We start from the raw sequence: 20,820 nt of genomic DNA, 5'->3' as shown, positions 1-20,820 counted from the left end.
TAATTTTGTGTCTTTTTTTGGTAATTTTGTGTCTTTTTTTGGTCATTTTGTGTCTTTTTAGTCATTTTGTGTCTTTTTTGGTCATTTTGTTTCTTTTTTTGGTAATTTTGTGTCTTTTTTGGTAATTTTGTGTCTTTTTTTGGTAATTTTGTGTCTTTTTTGGTAATTTTGTGTCTTTTTTTGGTAATTTTGTGTCTTTTTTTGGTAATTTTGTATCTTTTTTTGGTAATTTTGTGTCTTTTTTGGTAATTTAGTGTCTTTTTTTGGTAATTTTGTGTCTTTTTTTGGTAATTTTGTATCTTTTTTTGGTAATTTTGTGTCTTTTTTGGTAATTTAGTGTCTTTTTTTTTTCTCAAAACTGCCTTTATGATGCTATTAATTGAACCAGTCTTGACCTATTTCAGGTTAGAGTAACAGCCAATCAGAATGTCTGTGCACATTTAACACTTTTATCTGCTTTCTGTTGATTATGCGATATTATGTTTGTAATATGCTTTGGATTTGTTTGTTTTTTGCTCACACTTTTGGTATTTAATGAGTCATGATAGCAGTCCATCTGGTCTTGTTGGCCAACTATCAATGTAACCGCTACTCTCTGTCTGTTCCAGTGAATGTCACAACTCGTCAGACCGTATCAAGGTGCGAGTCTGGGACGAGGACGACGACATTAAGTCTCGCGTGAAGCAGAAGTTCAAGCGGGAATCAGACGACTTCCTCGGTCAAACGATCATCGAGGTCCGCACTCTGAGCGGAGAGATGGACGTCTGGTACAACCTGGGTCAGTTGAATGAATAGTCACACATACTGTATTGATACAACGTTGACCCAACTTCTCTGATTTGGATGTTTTCAGTGCAGTAAATGTGTTGCTGTATCTCTTGTGCTCTTCACAGACAAGCGTACAGACAAATCAGCTGTTTCTGGAGCTATCCGCATGCACATTAATGTAGAGATCAAAGGAGAGGAGACGGTGGCCCCCTATCACGTTCAGTACACCTGTTTGCATGAAGTAAGTCAAGTCAAGTCAAGTCAAGTCAAGTCAAGTCAAGTCAAGTCAAACTTTATTTATAGAGCACATTTAAAACAACCGCGGTTGACCAAAGTGCTGTACAGATATCACAGTTGCAGGAAATACGGTAAAAACTAAAATACTAAAATACAAAGTTATCCTAATGAGCAGTGCCAAGCAGGTTAATAGACTTGACTGCTGTTTGGATCCATTACAAATCAAATCAACTTTATTTATAGAGCCCTTCAAGACAGCGTTAGCTGATACAAAGTGCTGTACATGGCAGGACAGACCAACAATAAAAACAATAAAAACAAAGAACAAGCAAAAACAACTAAAACAAAGCGAGTCTCATGCTGGGTAAAAAAAAAAACAGTAAATAAAAGTGGGTTTTAAAATGAATCTCAATTTTAAAATGAATCTTAATTTTAAAAAACCACAAAGAACAAATAAAAACAAAAAATAAAACAGAGCAAAGGCTCATGTTGAGTTAAAAGCCAGTGAATAAAAATGGGTTTTAAGATTCCTTTCAAAAGCGGACAGCGAGGAGGCCTACATGATGTGCGAAGGTAAATTGTTCCAAAGGCTGGGAGCAGCCACAGAGAAAGCCCGGTCCCCTTACAAGTGAAATTTAAGATTAGATTAGATTAGATTAGATTTTTTTTTATTTGTCATTGCACAGAAATACAACGAAATTCAATGCACTCAGGTACTGGACTCATAAAAAAGTATAATAAATAGTAAATAACAAGATACATTCTTATCATTTCATCTCAATAAATAGTAAATAAGGTAATACTTCATGAAGTTTGCTTTGCTCTCAAATAAAGTGATTTGCTCTCAAATCACTTCCAACAGCAGAGACCTCAGACACATTTCTAGACTCTGCTGATTGATTGTAGACCAATCACAGCTTAGTAAAGAGTCATTACTCAGCTCATCACTCAACGAAGCATATTAACTGAACCTGAACAGACAAACGAGCGCCGTTATTGCTGCACATAAGTGGCCATAAACCACGTAGCAGACTCACAATGTTTTACAGCTGCATTCATGGCTGAGTAGTCAAGACAGCACCTTGTTAACCCTCATCATGTAGTTTAATGGATATTTATGTAACACAGACGCTTAAAGATAAACAGATCAAAGGTCTGCTCTGTTTTTGTACAACAAAACATATTGAAACTTTAATTACAGCTGAGAGATGTGATTTACAACCCCTCGTTCACTCTTTTGAACCTAGTTTTGAACCTTTTGAATATTCTCTCACTTTCTTCCCCTTTGTTTTCGTTACACCTCCTTCAATTCTCTCTCTAACTCTTCCCTGTTTTCCTCTGTGTAGAACCTCTTCCACTATGTGACAGATATCCAGAACAACGGCGTGGTGAAGATCCCTGACGCCAAAGGAGATGACGCATGGAAGGTCTACTTTGAGGAGACTCCCCAGGAGATCGTAGATGAGTTTGCCATGCGTTACGGAGTGGAGTCCATCTACCAGGCCATGACGTATGTTACCGTCTGAAAGCCTGACATCAGTACACAGTGGCGGTTCTACACAGGGGCCTCCAGGGGCCCCTGCCCCTGTGAAGAAGCCCTTTGGCCCCTGCTGTGGCCCCTGTGTCAAATTAATAATAAAATGATCAATTTATAACAATGAACAATGGAACAACCTTTTTTTTTTTGTTCAAACAATATCTCATTTTACACAAAATGAACCCAGAATATGTACATTGTATAATAGTTTAACTCTATGGAGTCTTATAGGGCTATTTTGTCCATTTTTTAAATCCCTTTCATGTCTTTACATGTCTTTTTTGGTCATTTGTGTCTTTTTTTTGGTAATTTTGTGTCTGTTGTTGTGTCTTTTTTAGTTATTTTGTGTCTTTTTTTTTGTCATTTTGTGTCTCTTTTGTCATTGGTGTCATTTATGTGTCTTTTTGTGTTTGTTTTAGTTATTTTGTGTCTTTTTTTGGTCATTTTGTGTCTTTTTTTGTAATTTTTATGTCTTCTGTGGGGTTTTTTTTGTTATTCTGTCTTCTCATTTTGTGTCTTTTTTGGTCATTTTGTGTCTTTTTCAAGACATTCAAAGATTTTGAATGCTTAAATATCATCTTTGCCATTTTTTCATGTGCTAATGTGCCCCTCTGATTAAACACTGGCCCCTCCTTGGCCCCCACAGTAAAACTGGTCTAGAACCGCCACTGTCAGTACATGACTATTATAATATATTTGTATATGGTTACATGTCTCTCCCTCTTTTACAGTCACTTTGCCTGCCTGTCATCTAAGTACATGTGCCCAGGTGTGCCTGCAGTGATGAGCACCCTGCTGGCTAACATCAACGCTTACTACGCTCACACCACCCAGGCAACTAACAACGTCTCTGCCTCCGATCGCTTTGCTGCTTCTAACTTTGGGGTGAGTCACTACAATACATTCAACAGTAAAACTCATTAAATATAACTATATGGGTCGTAGGAAAACCAAAATATCATACTTTCCTTAAAAGAGTTATTTTTTTATTTTAAAAAATGGGGAAAAAAAGTGTTTTTGTCGTTGTCATCAATCATATCAATTAACTCTTTAATACTCTTTGTTTATATGCCGATAATATGTGTCAACCAATATATCTTTCTGGCTCTAGTAGAAAATGCAAAATAATGATTTCTCAGAGGCCAAGATCCCATCTGAAACAAAATTATATATATATATATATATATATATATATACTACTGGTCAAAAGTTTTAGAACACACCAACTTTTCCAGAATTTAATTGAAAATGATGCAGTTTTATGTCTCAGTGTACTCTGACATTAATGCACATTTGCAACAATTAAAATTCTTGATTGAGCATGATAGTGTTTTGAAAGTAAAACAAAGATTCAAAATCACATTTTATGTTGGACTAAAGGACTAAAAAAAGACACAAAATGACCAAAAAAAGACACCAAAAGACACAAAATGACTTAAAAAAGACACAAAATGACTAAAAAAAGACACTTACAAAGACAACTTACAAAGACATGAAAAGAATTCAAAAATGGACAAAATAGCCCAAGACTCCATAGAGTTAAGTTGTTAACCCATTTCTTGTTCCCTGAAAAAGGCCTACTTGTATAATTCTGAAATGTACATTATTTTTCAGTTTTGGTTAAGCTTACCTTTTTTTATTTACCTCTGGCAGTTCACCACTTACCTTTGGACCCTTTCAAGCTGTTCATTTGACTTGAACTGCTTGAATTTCAACAAAAAACTGGAAAAATTGGGGTGTTCTAAAACTTTTGACCAGTAGTGTATATATATATATGCCTGTATAGATTAAGCAGCAGTTCTGATAATGTTGATATCTGTGTTGTAATTCCCACAGAAAGAGCGATTTGTCAAGCTTCTCGACCAGCTGCACAACTCTCTGAGGATCGACTTGTCCATGTACCGCGTAAGATTGCTCTCCATCTTATTGTTTGGACTCATATATTATCTTTCAAAGTGTATAAATGAATACAACTAATAGTCAAGCTGCTTGGAAGAACATCAACCCACCTCTACCTCTTATTCTCAGCTGTACTTCTCCTTTCCTTTCCATTCTCTCTGTGAGAAACAGTCCAACACAGCAGGCGGATGTGTTAATTAGACTGACAGCTCCTCTGGAAAACATGCACAGACTCATCTGCACACCCACACAGTAACAAGTGTTGTCTATTGTGTCACACAAACACAGAGTGGACAAGGATTGATATGATGATTGCCATGTGTTGTTTCTCACTGTATTACTTTTTTTTTTGCAGAACAACTTCCCTGCCAGCAGTCCTGAGAGGCTGCAGGACCTCAAGTCCACCGTGGACCTCCTCACCAGTATCACCTTCTTCAGAATGAAGGTACCATCTCATCATCTCATCATCTTTTCTTGTAGATTTTGTTCTTTATACTAAATTATACCAAAACTGGCACACAAGCATTTGTTTTTTTAAATAACATTTCTTACAGAAATTTGTGATGATTTAGACATCTCTGGTTTCCACATGCTTTATGTATTTATTAGGTAGAGCTAACAACCTGATATGTATATATATATATACAGTACAGGCCAAAAGTTTGGACACACACCTTCTCATTCAATGCGTTTTCTTTATTTTCATGACTATTTACATTGTAGATTCTCACTGAAGGCATCAAAACTATGAATGAACACATATGGAATTATGTACTTAACAAAAAAGTGTGAAATAACTGAAAACATGTCTTGTATTTTAGATTCCTCAAAGTAACCACCCTTTGCTTACTAGAATATAAGACATGTTTTCAGTTATTTCACACTTTTTTGTTAAGTACATAATTCCACATGTGTTCATTAATAGTTTTGATGAATCTACAATGTCAATAGTCATGAAAATAAAGGAAACACATTGAATGAGAAGGTGTGTCCAAACTTTTGGCCTGTACTATATATATATATATATATATATATACATATATATATATAAAGAATCCTAGCTTATTCACTCACAAATCCAAGCCTCCCCTGGACAATATTATTTATATATTATTGGCACCTTTTTAGAATTTGCATGAAATAATTGGATTCAAACTATTGGTTTATCTTGAACCCTGTTACTGTTTTCCATTTCCATTCTTTTTGAATGGAGAACAGAATTAATTCTGCTGCTACATGAGAGAAAGTGTAGGTTTTGGGGTTGCGTTGCTGCCTCCGGTACTGGGAGCCATGAATCTGTGCATAGAATCATGAAATCAGGAGATTACCAAGGTTACAAAGCTGTGTTTCCATTGAATATCATCAGTCCTCCAGCAGGAAAATGAGTCAGAACGCACCCAGGAATGGTTAAAAAGAAAACACTGGACTGTTGTGAAATTGTCAACAACAAGACAGCTAAATCAGTTGAACACACGTGTGGAAAGAAGCTGCCCTTCAAATGTTTATAAGTAAATTGTCTTTACAATCAAGACAAACATGAAGACAACCCTTACACTGCAAAAAAAGAAACAAACTTCGATAAAATTTTAAGTTGGACAATTAAACTAAATATTTTATTTGTATTTATAGTTTTGTTTTTGAGTTTGCTCAACTCTGAATTCAGATTTTTGTCAACTCAACTGTAAGTTGTACTAATAATTTTACATTGTAATAACTTTTAATCCTTACTTCTGCTAACTTCTGCAATGTGCTGAATTGGCACGATTGTAACGCCGCTATGAAATGTCAGCTAATGTTGAGACCACAATTTTGAGTTAGCATTGATACGCTAATGGCTACTCTTGTAGCTGTAACAAGCAGCGCCGCTAGCATCAGTTAGCCGCTAGCATCAGTTAACCGATAGCATCAGTTAGCCACCCGCTAACTTTCGCTAATGACCAAATTTCACCACTTTCCTGCATTTCCCAACAAAGAAATAAGAGTTATCAGAACTACTGTCCCTTGTTGTGAACCCCAACTTAAAGATATAAGTAACAACAACTCACAAACTTGTTTTTGAGCAGACAACTGGCTTCCTTTGTTGTGCTAACTTACATTATTGCCCTAAATATCAATAATTTATATTTCCAAGTTAAACCAACTTAAATCACTGTTTTAGGCCAAAAAATACAAGTTGGCTTTTTTGCAGTGTAAGTGCCATAACTTGCTGAATTATTCTCATTTCGCCTGCCTTCTTTAACCGTCTCTCTCTCTTTTCTGTGTGGGTCTTCAGGTGCAAGAGCTTCAGTCTCCACCCAGAGCCAGTCAGGTGGTGAAGGATTGTGTCAAAGCTTGTCTCAACTCCACCTACGAGTACATCTTCAATAACTGCCATGAGCTGTACAGCCGCGAGTATCAGACAGACCCGGTAAGAAGCAGCAATGTGTTGAATATCTGTGTAGGTGGGAGAAAATGTCTCTTTCTGTCAAAATGTTTAAATATCAGTTTTCTTCTTGGCAAAAGTGGAATAAAGTGCCAAAGGTAATGAGAGTATAATAGCTCCATGTGTAAGAAAATAAGAGACAACGGTAACACTTTACAATAACCATCATTTATAAATGGTAAACAGATAGTTTATTAATGTTTAATCATCATTTATAAACCGTATGTAGGCCATTTAGAATGGTAAATAGATAATTTATTAATGTTTAACTAACTAAATCATTTATAAATGACAAATAGATGGTATTTAAATATAAGTTTATAGTTACTTTACCATTAACAAACAATTAAATTATAATTAATAGTTTATTAATAGTTTTAGTTGCACTCATTTTAACATTTTTAACACCATATTAAGTATGTTAATGATTTTGAAGTGATTCATATACCTTTAAGAAATTGGTTGAAAACATTTAAAGATTAAATATGTATAGCACTTTGTAAATGGTTAATAATTGGTTTATAAACCATCTATAAACATTACTTAGTTGGTTATTGTAAAGTGTTACCGAGACAACAAATGGTTTGTGCATAGTAACGTCCTATAATAAAAGAAAACTAAAATAGTAATATTTTAATGATTAAACAAAATAGAATAAAATAAAATAGATGATGAAAAACCACAAGGACAGCATGTCTTCATATGTTGTTCTGCTGTTTTCCCCTCAGACTTGCATGGAATTGCCAAGTAAATAATGAATTTGATTTCATTTGTTTATTTATAAGAATAATGCACATTAATTAACAATGCTAAAAAATGTGCCAGTATTGGCCAGCTGGCTACTTTTCAACTGCAGTCCTTTGGCAAGATGTTTTGAAACCAGTGAAGTGATCATTAAAATTTACAGACCGGAGACAGCAAGACACCATAAGACAGAAACAGCAAAACAAAACAAGTCAAGTCAAAGTTTATTTATAGACATTTAAAAACAACCTCAGTTGACCAAAGTGCTGTACAGTTATTAAATAGAATAAATCATACACAAATAGGTATAAATAAAAACAATGAAACAATAAAATACTAAAAACAGTAAAACAATGAAATAATAAAATAGTAATAAAAACTAAATCCAAAACAGAGTTAGAGATAAAAAAAGACAAAAAAAAAGGGTAAAAAAAAGTAAAAAGAAAGCCAAGGATTCTTGCCTAGCTGGGACTGAACGCCAAGGAGAATAAATAGGTTTTTTGCTTTCTGAAGACAGTCCAGAAGTCATGCAGAGCAAACGTGAGCTGCAAAGCTTTAATATAGGAACACAACAACAATGTCCACTATTCATTAGCATAAAAACACAGCCAAGCAATGATTACAGCCTTTTTTGACACATGCAGAGCAGAAATAAGCAATAGGACAAAGGTCGAATATAGTCATGGTGAAGAGTTAATAAAATGGTGATATGACAGACACAAGCAACACATGAGCATGTTTTGCATGTGATGGAGGTCTGAAAAGTGCTTGACTTGGATTATGGAAATGGTGTCTGAACATTAAGCATATGGCCATACAAAGCTGACTGTCTGACACATGCTAGGTCATATTCCTGGTTTTTGAGTTTTATTTTGGCAACTAAAACATGGTTCTTACCTCTTTATACAATGAAGACTACATTGAAGCAGAATGTGTTGCTCTGTCTCCACCTTCACATCCATGTTGAGGTCACATAACCTGTATTTAGTTGATGTCCTTCTGGGTTTCTGGTCACTTACGCCAGCTATTCTCAACCTTGGGGTCGCGAGATGATTTCTGGGGGTCGCCAAATCATTTTGGAAGCCAGCTCTGTCTCCACTGTGTTAAAGTGTTCATGTGTTTTAGTCTTTTTGGTCATTTAATGTCTTTTTTTTTATCATTTTGTGTCTTTTTTTGATCATTTTCTGGTCAATTTGTGTCTTTTTTGGTAATTTTGTGTCTTTTTTTGGTATTTTTTTTATTTTTTGTGTCATTTTGTCTTTTTTTGGTCATTTTGTGTCTTTTTTTGGTCATTTTGAGTCTTTTTTGGTCATTTAATGTCTTTTTTTGGTCATTTAGTGTCTTCTTGGTCATTTAGTGTCTTTTTTTGGTCATTTTGTTTCTTTTTTGGGGTGATCTGAACTGTACGTGTGAGATTGTGTTCAGTGAGCGGGGGTCGCGGATGACATGCATGTTAAATTGAGGGTCACGACTCAAAAAGGTTGAGAACTACTGACTTACGCCACCTGAATAATCTGCCACTCTGTGGAGTCTGTTCAGTGCTAAAAAGCAGTGAAGTTCACTTTGACTGTGTCCAATGATTGATGCACTTTTCTTTTTCTTTGGCTGTAATTTGGTTCACTCTCTCAGAAGAAACTAGTGGGATAAATCACTGACTAACTCACTTAGCAGTTTCCTGGACTAATGAGATAACTTGGCTTCGCCAAATGATTTTAGAATGTTACGACTGTACCAGTTTTGCTTGATTTCTGTATTTTACTCAGTGTTGTGTAAAAGGTATTGTGTGTGTGGTGAGTCCCATCATCCTCCCAGTCTGGGTAGGCCAGGCTTCCCCATCCATCAGTCCGGCATCGGATTTCAACGGGGATTTCTAGAACCTGCTTTGAGTCCTCATTAAAGCACCAACTCCGTTCAGACTCCCTCGTGAATTTCAAATAAGCATTTTTCTCTTTGAATAAAACATTTCATCCTGGGGGATGTTGCTATATTTTGTTGAAATCTCTGCAAGATCATTCTTCACTGTTCAACCCCTGCGGTGCTCGACTTCGTTTTGTAGTTTTTTTTTCTTTCTTTCCTGCACATCTTCAGCTGTTTCAAAGAAGTATTCCAGACCGTTGACATTCTGAGTCTGTTTAAAGCTGTTTGAGCAGCAAATGTTGAATATGGATGAGGTGTTGAATTAAAAACATAGGATTTCCCCACAAAAAAGTCTCAGAAATGGAAACATACCATCAGGAAAACTCACATTAAGAGAACTAAATGGTCACAAAATTAAATAACCACACTCTTTATTTGGTTTGGTGTGTGCAATATGGCCTAAAAGCAGTTTAATGATGAGGAAATCGACATTGACAGAAAAAACAGACTGCTTCGACTTTAAAAACTCATGATCTACATAGAGTTTTTGACTTTTTTTGTGTCACTTTTTGCTTTTCCAGGCCAAACAAGGTGCCGTGCCTCCGGAGGAGCAGGGACCCAGCATCAAGAATCTGGATTTCTGGTCCAAGCTCATCACACTTATTGTCTCCATAATCGAGGAGGACAAGAACTCCTACACTCCCTGCCTGAACCAGTGAGTCTCTGGACTGTGTATTGTCTAATTTTCTTCCACAACTTCATATTTGATCACATTTCCTTCTCCATCTCTCTGTTCGGCTCATTCAGTTTTGTATACCTTCTCCCTGGAAGCAAGGTTATTATAGTTAACGAAAACTAACGAAATAACGAAAACTAGAATTGAAAAAACATTTTTGTTAACTGAAATAAAAATAAAAATGAGAGCTTTTTAAAAAACGATAACTAACTGGAACTGTATTGTGTGGTTACAAAACTAATTAAAACTAACTCAAATTATAGTGAAAATGTCCTTCGTTTTCGTCTTTGTCAACTTTTTTCATACGTAAACCTTTTTGGTTGACATGAAATCTATTTCATCTATCTGGTTTTATGACTTAATAAACTTATTGGAGCTGAGATGGATACTAAAAGGAAATAAAGGAAACATTTATTTTGACCTTATTTTGAATCTTGCACCGAACAAATACCCCATTACAAAAAAACTAAAACTAACACTAAAACTAATAAAAACTAAACTAAAACTAAGCATTTTCAAAAAATAAAAACTAAACTAAAACTATCAAACTCACTCTAAAAACTAACTAAAACTAACTGAATTTGAAAACAAAAATTCACAACGAAATTAAAACTAAGACTAATAAAAAATGCAAAACTATTATAACCTTGCCTGGAAGTGCATATACAGTAAGCCTTTCTCCTTCTCTCCTCCATCAAGGTTTCCCCAGGAGCTCAACGTGGGTAAAATCAGTGCTGAAGTGATGTGGAACCTGTTTGCTCAGGATATGAAGTATGCAATGGAGGGTGAGTGCAAGTCATTGACATACTGAGGCTCTGAACTGACCCAAACCTTGTCAGAAAAAGTGAGACTCGTTATATAATTGTGATTTTGTGGTTCAGGCACTATTGACACATTAAACAGTATGAAGGGGTTTATTTGTCATAATAAGATACACTACTGGTCAAAAGTTTTAGAACACCCCAATTTTTCCAGTTTTTTATTGAAAATCAAGCAGTTCAAGTCAAATCAACAGCTTGAAAGGGTACAAAGGTAAGTGGTGAACTGCCAGAGGTAAATAAAAAAAGGTAAAATATAATGTACATTTCAGAATTATACAAGTAGGCCTTTTTTCAGGGAACAAGAAATGGGTTAACAACTTAACTCTATGGAGTCTTGGGCTATTTTGTCCATTTTTGAATTCTTTTCATGTCTCTGTAAGTCATTTTGTGTCTTTTTTTGGTCATTTTGTGTCTTTTTTTAGTCATTTTGTGTCTTTTTTTGGTCATTTTGTGTCTTTTTTTAGTCATTTTGTGTCTTTTTTTAGTCCTTTAGTCCAACATAAAATGTGATTTTAAATCTTTTTTTTAACTTTCAAAACACTATCATGCTCAATAAAGAATTTTAAATGTTGCAAATGTGCATTAATTTCAGAGTACACTGAGACATTAAACTGCATCATTTTCAATTAAATTCTGGAAAAGTTGGTGTGTTCTAAAACTTTTGACCAGTAGTGTATAAAGTTGTCTTCATTGGTTTAACCCTTGTGCCTAGGGACATATTTTATTACATTTTTAATTATTTTGGGGGGATTTTGGAAGTCTAACCTTAGCTCCTGTAATAACCCATGTAGCCAAAATGGTTACCGCTGCTGTATTATGGAGCACTGCAGCGTTTGATGCAATGCATCTAGTTAATGTTAATCATTGGCGTATCCTTGACTGTGGGAAATATAGATTCCCTCTTGAATAAAGTATACAGAGAGCCATGACAAAGCGTGGGTTATCAATTTGGATAGTAGTAGGTAGGAAGGCTTCAAATAGAAGATTTTATCATGACTGAACAATCATAAGTAAATGTTTGTGGCCATACCAGCTGAAGTATTGAAAGCATTTGTTGCTAATGGATAAGGAGATGCAGATTGTTAGCTTCATGCTAAACTTAATACTGCTCGGTCTTAAACTGGTTAAGACTTAAACAACCTTACAATACATGTTTGTATAATTAAACTATCAATTATATTCATGAAGTCTGTAAGGATGTGTGTCTGACTGTGGGTCTGTGTGCACAATACATCTGTGGAAATTGCAGGTAGCTTAAATGCCCAATGGAAAATGTAGCTTTTTACTCAAAGTGCATTTGTCTGCTTTATTTTTTTGTCTCAGAACATGAAAAAAATCGCTTGTGCAAGAGTGCAGATTACATGAACCTGCACTTCAAGGTGAAGTGGCTGTACAATGAGTACTGCAAAGACCTGCCATTCTTTAAGAGCAGAGTACCTGAATATCCTGCGTGAGTAGCAACTTGTTGACTTTCACTGAAAATAAAAATAAAGGGTAACACTTTACAGTAACCAACTAAGTAATGTTTATAGATGGTTTATAGACCAATTATTAACCATTTACAAAGTGCTGTACATATTTAATCTTTAAATGTTTTCAACCAATTTCTTAAAGTTATATGACTCATTTAAAAATCATTAACATACTGAATATGTTGTTAAAAATGTTATATTGAGTGCAACTAAATCTCAAAAACTAAATCATAATTATAATGTAATTGTTTGCTAATGGTAAAGTAACTATAAACTTACATTCATGTACCATCTATTTGTCATTTATAAAAGATGTAAACATTAATAAATGATGTATTTACCATTCTAAATGGCCTATATACAGTTTATAAATGATGAATAAACATTAATAAACTATCTGTTTACCATTTATAAATGATGGTTATTGTAAAGTGTTACCAAATAAAGCAATAGAAATCCTCTAGTTTGGAGACACATGTATATATTTTTTTCTCTCTCTCCAACAGGTGGTTCGAACCATTTGTTATTCAGTGGCTGGACGAAAACGAGGAAGTGTCTCGGGACTTTCTGCACGGTGCTTTGGAGAGGGACAAAAAAGATGGGGTAAAAGTTTCCAGCTCTTCTTATCTCCCTTTCACTCAACTGGAAAGCGCTGAGTCGCTGTTGTTGTTCAGGCAGAATTACTGTAATCCATCCTTTGTACTTCCTCTGTCACACTCAAAGTTATCAGCCAAAGTTTCAGCCTCCATCCCGCTCTGCCTCCCACACGTCCCCGTAACTCTCCTGCATTCTTCAAAGGCAACAACAGGAGCGTGGACACATGCAGCCGCACAGACGTTGACTCAAAGCAGATAGTGCATTTGGGCTAAGAGGATGTTTTTAGTCAAAGTGCTTTCTTTCCTGCACATCTTCAGCTGTTTCAGAGAAGTATTCCAGACCGTTGACATTCTGATACTGTTTAAAGCTGTTTGAGCAGCAAATGTTGAATATGGATGAGGTGTTGAATTAAAAACATAGGATTTCCCCCCAAAAAAGTCTCAGAAATGGAAACATACCATCAGGAAAACTCACATTAAGAGAACTAAATGGTCACAAAATTAAATAACCACACTCTTTATTTGGTTTGGTGTGTGCAATATGGCCTAAAAGTAGTTTAATGATGAGGAAATCGACATTGACAGAAAAAACAGACATGCTTCGACTTCATGCAAACTTTACATGTACACTCTAGAAGTTGGCCGCAAAGCTAAATTCATCCCAAAAAGTCTACATAGAGTTTTTGACTTTTTTGTGTCACTTTTTGCTTTTCCAGGCCAAACAAGGTGCCGTGCCTCCGGAGGAGCCTGTTTAAAGCTAAAGTCTGTTTAAAGCTGTTTGAGCAGCAAATGTTGAATATGGATGAGGTGTTGAATTAAAAACATAGGATTTCCCCCCAAAAAAGTCTCAGAAATGGAAACATACCATCAGGAAAACTCACATTAAGAGAACTAAATGGTCACAAAATTAAATAACCACACTCTTTATTTGGTTTGGTGTGTGCAATATGGCCTAAAAGCAGTTTAATGATGAGGAAATCGACATTGACAGAAAAAACAGACATGCTTCGACTTTAAAAACTCATGATCTGCAAACTTAAATTCTCCTGTCCTACTCTTTGGAAGTTTAAAGAAGCGTGGTGGAGACGTGCATGTATTTCTGGAGGGAGACAACTCTGTGACAGCAGGATATTGTGAATTAATGGCCTTATTCCAGAGTTTTGACTGCAGGAAAGCTGTCTCCACCTCATTACCCAGACTCCCCAGAGGAGCACCTACACACTCACCTCTATCCAATTAGGGAGCAGGTGCTAACCAGCAGCCAATTACAAGGAGACAGACAGGAGCTCCCAGCTGTCACCGGATGGCTGTCTAACTGGCTATAAGGCTGGTTGGCTCTAGGGGGTCTGAGGTGCTGAACATGTGGTGAAGGATATCAAAGGTCCAGTTTAAAAAAGCGTCTAATGGTCCATGTATACAGTCTTAGGTTCCAAGAGGTCATCTCTTGTTGAATCCCAGCTTCTCATCTGCTCCTCCTATTTATCCCTAATCACTAATGCGTTTCTACATTATTTTTTCCCCACTTTTTTTTAATCTCCTTGCACACCTTTTCTGCCCTACAGTTCCAGGTCACATCAGAACACGCTCTGTTCTCCTGCTCGGTCGTAGATGTGTTTTCCCAGCTCAACCAGAGCTTCGAGATCATCAGGAAGCTGGAGTGTCCAGATCCACAGATCGTAGGACATTACATGAAGCGATTTGCTAAGGTAGATTCAGTTCAATCTTCACTCAAATCATACCGTACAACATCAATGTACAACAAAAGGGTTCTTTAAAGCAGCTATTCTCAACCTTGGGGTCGGGACCCCAATTGGGGTCTTGAGATGATTTCTGGGGGTCGCCAAATCATTTTGGAAGTCAGCTCTGTCTCCACTGTGTTAAAGTGTTCATGTGTTTTAGTCTTTTTGGTCATTTAATGTCCTTTTTTTTGGTCATTTTGTTTTGGGTTTTTTTTGGTAATTTTGTGTCTTTTTTGGTAATTGTGTCTTTTTTGGTAATTTTGTGTCTTTTTTGTCATTTTGTGTCTTTATTTGGTAATTTTGTGTCTTTTTTGGGTCATTTTGTCTTTTTTTTGTCATTTTATGTGTTTTTTTGATCATTTTGTGGTCAATTTGTGTCTTTTTTTGGTCATTTTGTGTCTTTTTTGGTCAATTTGTATCTTTTTTGGTCATTTTGTGTCATTTTGTGGTCCATTTGAGGCCTTTTTTGCTTAATTTTATGTATTTTTTTATCCTTTTGTGTCATTTTGTGGTCAATTTGATTTTTTGGGGGGTAATTTTGTGTCATTTCTGACAAATCCCAAAGTATCAAGTTATTACTTTCCAAGGAGTCTCTGGCTTGAAGCTGACTGTTACACACTCAGGAGGTCAGAATGGACCTTTAAACTGATAGCAAAGGACTTAGATTAAAAGTAACAATAACATATAAAATATATATATTTAAATGCACAGACAGAAAGATGTTTTAGTTGTTGTCTGCTTCATTATTTGTCCAAAATTCGTCATATCAACTGAGTTTGTATGATCTGAACTGTGAGATTCTGTTCAGTGAACGGGGGTCGCCGACAACATGCTTGTTAAATTGGGGGTCGCGACTCAAAAAGGTTGAGAACTACTGCTTTAAAGTAGTCAGAAGTACAGCCTGATGATAAATGGCCTGTTGCTGTTTCTCGTTTCCCTCTCCAGACCATCAGCAATGTGCTCCTGTCCTACGCTGATATCATCTCCAAGCTGTTTGCCAACTATGTTACCATGGAGAAAGTGGTGAGTGGTCAAAGACTTGATGAAAAAATACACTTGAGTTTCTATTTGTTTTCTCTTTGCTTGAAAACATGAGCATCTACATCATAAACAGAACTATATGGTTTCTTTGGATCCTGAACAAACAAGAAGACTGATCAATTCTTCTTTCTGTCCTCAGCCCTGCATCCTGATCAACAACATACAACAGCTGAGAGTTCAGCTGGAGAAGATGTTTGAGGCCATGGGTGGAAAGGATGTGAGTGTTTATGTATTTCTGTCCTCTCAGGAGTTCTAACCACTGGTTTCTGGACAACGGTTTGGCATTTTGGGCCATCATCATTTTGTTTTTTTGGAGTCATAAGTGACCATATTTGTAAAAGAGGGTGGAGCTATGGAGGTTACACAGTTTACCAGCCCAGCTGGGCAATGTACAGTTAGCACAGTATATGCTAGGTTACCACGGAGCGCTAGCTAGTTAGCTTGGTTAGCAAGGTGCATCCATAATTCATGTTAACATTGAGATTTATTGGGACATGCATTATCACACTAAAGTACAGCTTGCCTTATTGTAGATTTTACTCTAAATGGTTAATCTAAATTTACAAAATGAACACCATGCTGTATTGAAGAAAAACTAGCAATTGACCCCAACTCATTAGGAAAATCTTTACTAAAGTATTAAATCAAGTGAGAAGTAGGGTAATTTTCTGATTGACTTACAACAGGGGTGGTCAACCTGTGGCTCCAGAGCCTCATGTGGCTCTTTAGGCCGCCTGCAGGCTGTGGCTGAGACAAAAAAAGTTTATATATATTTTTACATTAAAATTTTTGTCAATGTATACCAAAAACCATTTGTATTCTTCAATTGTAAAATTGTATAGCCTTTTTACAACATATTAAAAAAAAATTGATATTTAAGTCAACTAAAATACGCTTCATAACTCTTCAGCCGGCGCCTTAACCTTTAAGTTTTGCCAACTTTGAGTTTAGTTTTGAGTTCCCCTAGATAGACTAGTCTTCAAAATCATATTAATAAATGCCCAATATGACTATTAATAATGTTGGTAGGCTAATTTAGACTCATTAGGCTGTTTAATTTTCATTTTAAGCTCAATATAAGGGTTTTGCGGCTCCATTCTGCCATTTTCTCGTTTTTTTGGCCAACAGTGGCTCTTTAGTTAGTAAAGGTTGCCCACCCTGACTTACAATATGCCTTCTTTTTGCAAATGGTGGAGTCATCCCCTGCTGGCCATTAAAAAGAATATAGATTTAAGGCAGTTCTGCATTGGCTTTACTTCTGAGACCTGGAGTTTGCCTGTTAATTGCAGCTCCCAACAAGTATTATTCACCAGCTTAGTTTTGTGTGCATGTGTTAGTTATTTGGTCAAAGTGTCATCATTACCTATGTGAGTGTGTGTTTTTCTATGCACATACTTTAGCTGTGTGTGGAGGCGAGTGATATCTTGAAAGACCTGCAGGTGAAGCTCAACAATGTCATGGATGATCTCAGCAGAGTGTTCGCTGTCAGGTAGAAACACACGCAAAACCTTTCATGCATAAGTCTGACATCAGTGTGATGCATATTTAAACAGTGTGACAGTGCAGATTTCTTTAAAAAGCCTCTTTTACTTTTCTTGTCTAGTTTCCAGCCTCACATAGAGGAGAATGTGAAGCAGATGGGAGACATCTTGGCTCAAGTGAAGGGAACCTCGAATGTAGGAAATGCGAGCAGCGTGGCCCAGGATGCTGACAACGTCCTGCAGCCCATCATGGAGTTCCTGGACAGCAAGTGAGGCATTCTGCCATTTTAGAAGAGTCGAAGGCCTGGTCCACACTTTGCTTTTCTGTGTGATTTGGCATTTCAACCACACGCAAACTGTGTTTTGTTAAAGTCCTTGCAGGGTGAAAAATATTTGGATGAAAATGTTGTGATTTCAGTTTGATGTGTAGACGGTTATATGGCCAACTGTTAGTTTGGCTTCCTAGACAGCACTTCAACTTCATTTAAAGGGGTTTAAAGGGGTGTGTGTGTGTGTGTGTGTGTGTCAAGGTTATAATAGTTTTGGATTTTTCATTAGTTTTAGTTTTAATTTCGTTGTGAATTTTTGTTTTCAAATTCAGTTAGTTTTAGTTTTTAGAGTGAGTTTGCTAGTTTTAGTTTAGTTTTTATTTTTTGAAAATGCTTAGTTTTAGTTTAGTTTTTATTAGTTTTAGTGTTAGTTTTAGTTTTTTTGTAATGGATATGTGCCTTCATTTCCTTTTGTTTATCCATCTTAGCCTCAATAAGGTTATTAACTCTTACAGTTCGGGGTGTTTTGTATTTTGGTTGAAGTGTAGACATCCCAGTCTCAGTAAACATATTTACCATGTGTTCCTGCATGTTCAAATAGAAACACTGAATTATGTATGAAAAAAGTTGACAAAGACGAAAACTAAGGACATTTTCACTATAATTTTAGTTAGTTTTGTAACCACACAATACAGTTTCAGTTAGTTATCGTTTTTTAAAAAACTCTTGTTTTTATTTTTATTTCAGTTAACAAAAATGTTTTTTCTATTTTAGATTTCGTTATTTTGTTAGTTTTCGTTAACTATAATAACCTTGGTGTGTGTGTGTGTGTGTGTGTGTGTGTGTGTGTGTGTGTGTGGACTGGTCCAGTCCTAAAGTGGGTACTTCAGCTTTTGGTTTACTAATCATAAATTTGTGTATATCTGCAGCTCAGGGGGAGTTATACACACAGGTTGAATATTTCTGTTATTTCCGTACTTGTGAGATGAATTTCAGTCGTGCTGTGGATTGTGTCAAGATAAGCCATGGTAGCCCACGCCAACGTAGCTCTACTGCAATACCTGACAGCAAGCATAATGAACCTCTTCAGTTTTTATATTGCACCTCACAAAGTGAAATCTAATACTTATATAAGTGTTATTGATAACAGAGCTGTCTGCTCCTCTGTTATGAGCATTGTTGTCCCTGCATTTTGCGTTATTTAAGTCAGTCAAATCAAAATTACTTAATTTATCCCCGAGGGGAAATTTAGTTAGTCTGGTAACTCTGTTAGAATGAGACAGCCTGAAGGCTGTAGGAGTGAAGGATCTTTTAAATCTCTCCGTCCTGCAACGGAGAGAGAGGAGCCGCCTACTGCTGTTTTTTTGGTCCATAAAGGTTTTGTGTAGCAGATGATCTGGGTATTTCAGGATGGACTAGAACATCTTGACAATGCATCCCTCCACCACCTCCTCCAGTCTGTCTCCCCAGCAGACTGCAGCATAAAACAACACACTACCACCACAGACTGATAAAACATCTGCAGCATCGCACTACAGATGTCAAGACATCTGAGCTTCCTTAAGAAAAAGAGGCGGCTCTGCCCCTTTTTGTAGAGAGCGTCTGTGTTTAGGGACCAGTCCAACTTATTATCCAGGTATACACCTAGATACTTAGAACTTGGCACCACTTCGATGTCCACCCCACAGGTATTCACTGGCTGAAGAGGGGCTTGAGTCTGCGGAAATCTATGATCATTTCCTTAGTCTTTGAGGTGTTCAGGAGGAGATAGTTCTTGTGACTCCAGTCACTGAAGGCTTTTATCAGATCCCTATATTCAGATTCCTGTCCATTCCTGATACACGCCACAATAGCAGTGTCATCGGAGTACTTCTGGATGTGGCAGGACTCAGAGTTGTATTTGAAGTCCGCTGTGTACAGTGAGAACAGGAGTGGAGCCAGAACAGTGCCTTGTGGAGCCCCTGTGTACAGTGTGAACAGGAGTGGAGCCAGAACAGTGCCTTGTGGAGCACCTGTGCTGCTCATTAATGTCCCAGAAACACAGTTCCCCAACCTGACATACTGTGGTCTTCCTGTCAGGTAATCTGTGATCCAGGAGATGAAGGATTGATCCACTCCCATCTCTGTCAGCTTGTTTTTGAGTATGTTGGGTTGGATGGTGTTGAATGCGCTTGAAAAATTGAAGAACATGATTCTTGTCAGCATAGTATCTGCATACTGGTACATTTCCCTGCATATAATATGCAATCAATATATTCTATTGTTTTTAGACGAACCTGGTCTCACAGGAATCCGTGAAATTGCCACGGATTCACTTAACTCAAAATCCGTGGAATAGCCCCGGAATCACTCAAATTTCCGTGAAACTGACACGGATTTCGCTACAATGCAAGTTAATATTTGTTCCTATTGGTTTGTTCCAAGTCACGTGACTTTTAAGCTTCCGGTGGTCAGAACAAAAAACATGGCGGACAGTTCTCTCATTTTTAGCGAAAAAATAAATATTTTGACTTAGTTTCTGCATAAAAATGGATTTCGATCACATTTCTAGCGAGAAATATATGTTTTATTTTCTAAATATTCACTCAGTGAATGTACATAATCACTTTGTATGTTGGAATAGCCACGGGATATGACTGTCATTAACTTGCATTGTAGCGAAATCCGTGTCAGTTTCACGGAAATTTGAGTTATTCCGTGGCTATTCCACGGATTTTGAGTTAAGCGAATCCGTGGCTATTTCATGGATTCCTGTGAGACCTGGTTGTTTTAGACATATTGAAAATCTAACACACATACTTAATAACATGCTAGTATGGAGTTTCGGACGCAGCCTAGATGAGTAACAGCAGTAGAGAAATTCCCCAAAATAGTTTTTTTAGGTTTACAGGGATTTGGAACAGCAGACCTCGTGAGTTTTTTTCTTCAGGAAACCCGTGTTTGCCTCCTTCTGCTGCTTTCTATTCATCATTCCTTCCTGTCTCTCCTGCCCCCTCCTCCTCCCTCCTGCCAGCTTGACTTTGTTTGCTAAAATCTGTGAGAAGACTGTGCTGAAACGTGTGCTGAAGGAGCTGTGGAAGCTGGTGATGAACACCATGGAGAAGACCATCGTTCTGCCGCCGCTCACAGACCAAACGGTGAGAGAAAACAGACATCTGAATGCACACACAGTCACACAAATACACATAAAAATAATGCTAA

General features: G+C 36.7%; 1 protein-coding gene across 5 annotated transcripts in view; it reads left to right on the top strand.

Moving 5' to 3' along the window:
* unc13a (unc-13 homolog A (C. elegans)) overlaps window positions 1-20,820 on the top strand; it is an 89,645-nt gene that overhangs the window by 49,012 nt on the left and 19,813 nt on the right. For all 5 annotated transcript variants that reach the window (XM_059341983.1, XM_059341982.1, XM_059341981.1 and 2 more), the window contains 17 exons: window positions 609-778; window positions 894-1,009; window positions 2,352-2,515; window positions 3,274-3,427; window positions 4,379-4,447; window positions 4,797-4,886; window positions 6,714-6,848; window positions 10,046-10,179; window positions 10,900-10,985; window positions 12,345-12,471; window positions 13,000-13,096; window positions 14,652-14,795; window positions 15,774-15,851; window positions 16,009-16,086; window positions 17,270-17,358; window positions 17,473-17,619; window positions 20,633-20,756. In XM_059341983.1, coding sequence (XP_059197966.1) covers window positions 609-778; window positions 894-1,009; window positions 2,352-2,515; window positions 3,274-3,427; window positions 4,379-4,447; window positions 4,797-4,886; window positions 6,714-6,848; window positions 10,046-10,179; window positions 10,900-10,985; window positions 12,345-12,471; window positions 13,000-13,096; window positions 14,652-14,795; window positions 15,774-15,851; window positions 16,009-16,086; window positions 17,270-17,358; window positions 17,473-17,619; window positions 20,633-20,756 — 2,002 coding nt within the window. The remainder of the gene's footprint in view (window positions 1-608; window positions 779-893; window positions 1,010-2,351; window positions 2,516-3,273; window positions 3,428-4,378; window positions 4,448-4,796; window positions 4,887-6,713; window positions 6,849-10,045; window positions 10,180-10,899; window positions 10,986-12,344; window positions 12,472-12,999; window positions 13,097-14,651; window positions 14,796-15,773; window positions 15,852-16,008; window positions 16,087-17,269; window positions 17,359-17,472; window positions 17,620-20,632; window positions 20,757-20,820) is intronic.

The sequence above is a fragment of the Centropristis striata genome, chromosome 9 (genome assembly GCF_030273125.1).
Source record: "Centropristis striata isolate RG_2023a ecotype Rhode Island chromosome 9, C.striata_1.0, whole genome shotgun sequence".
NCBI classification, from domain to species: domain Eukaryota; kingdom Metazoa; phylum Chordata; class Actinopteri; order Perciformes; family Serranidae; genus Centropristis; species Centropristis striata.
The sequence above is the reverse complement of the archived record's forward strand: the minus strand, read 5'-3'. Positions and strand labels throughout refer to the sequence as shown.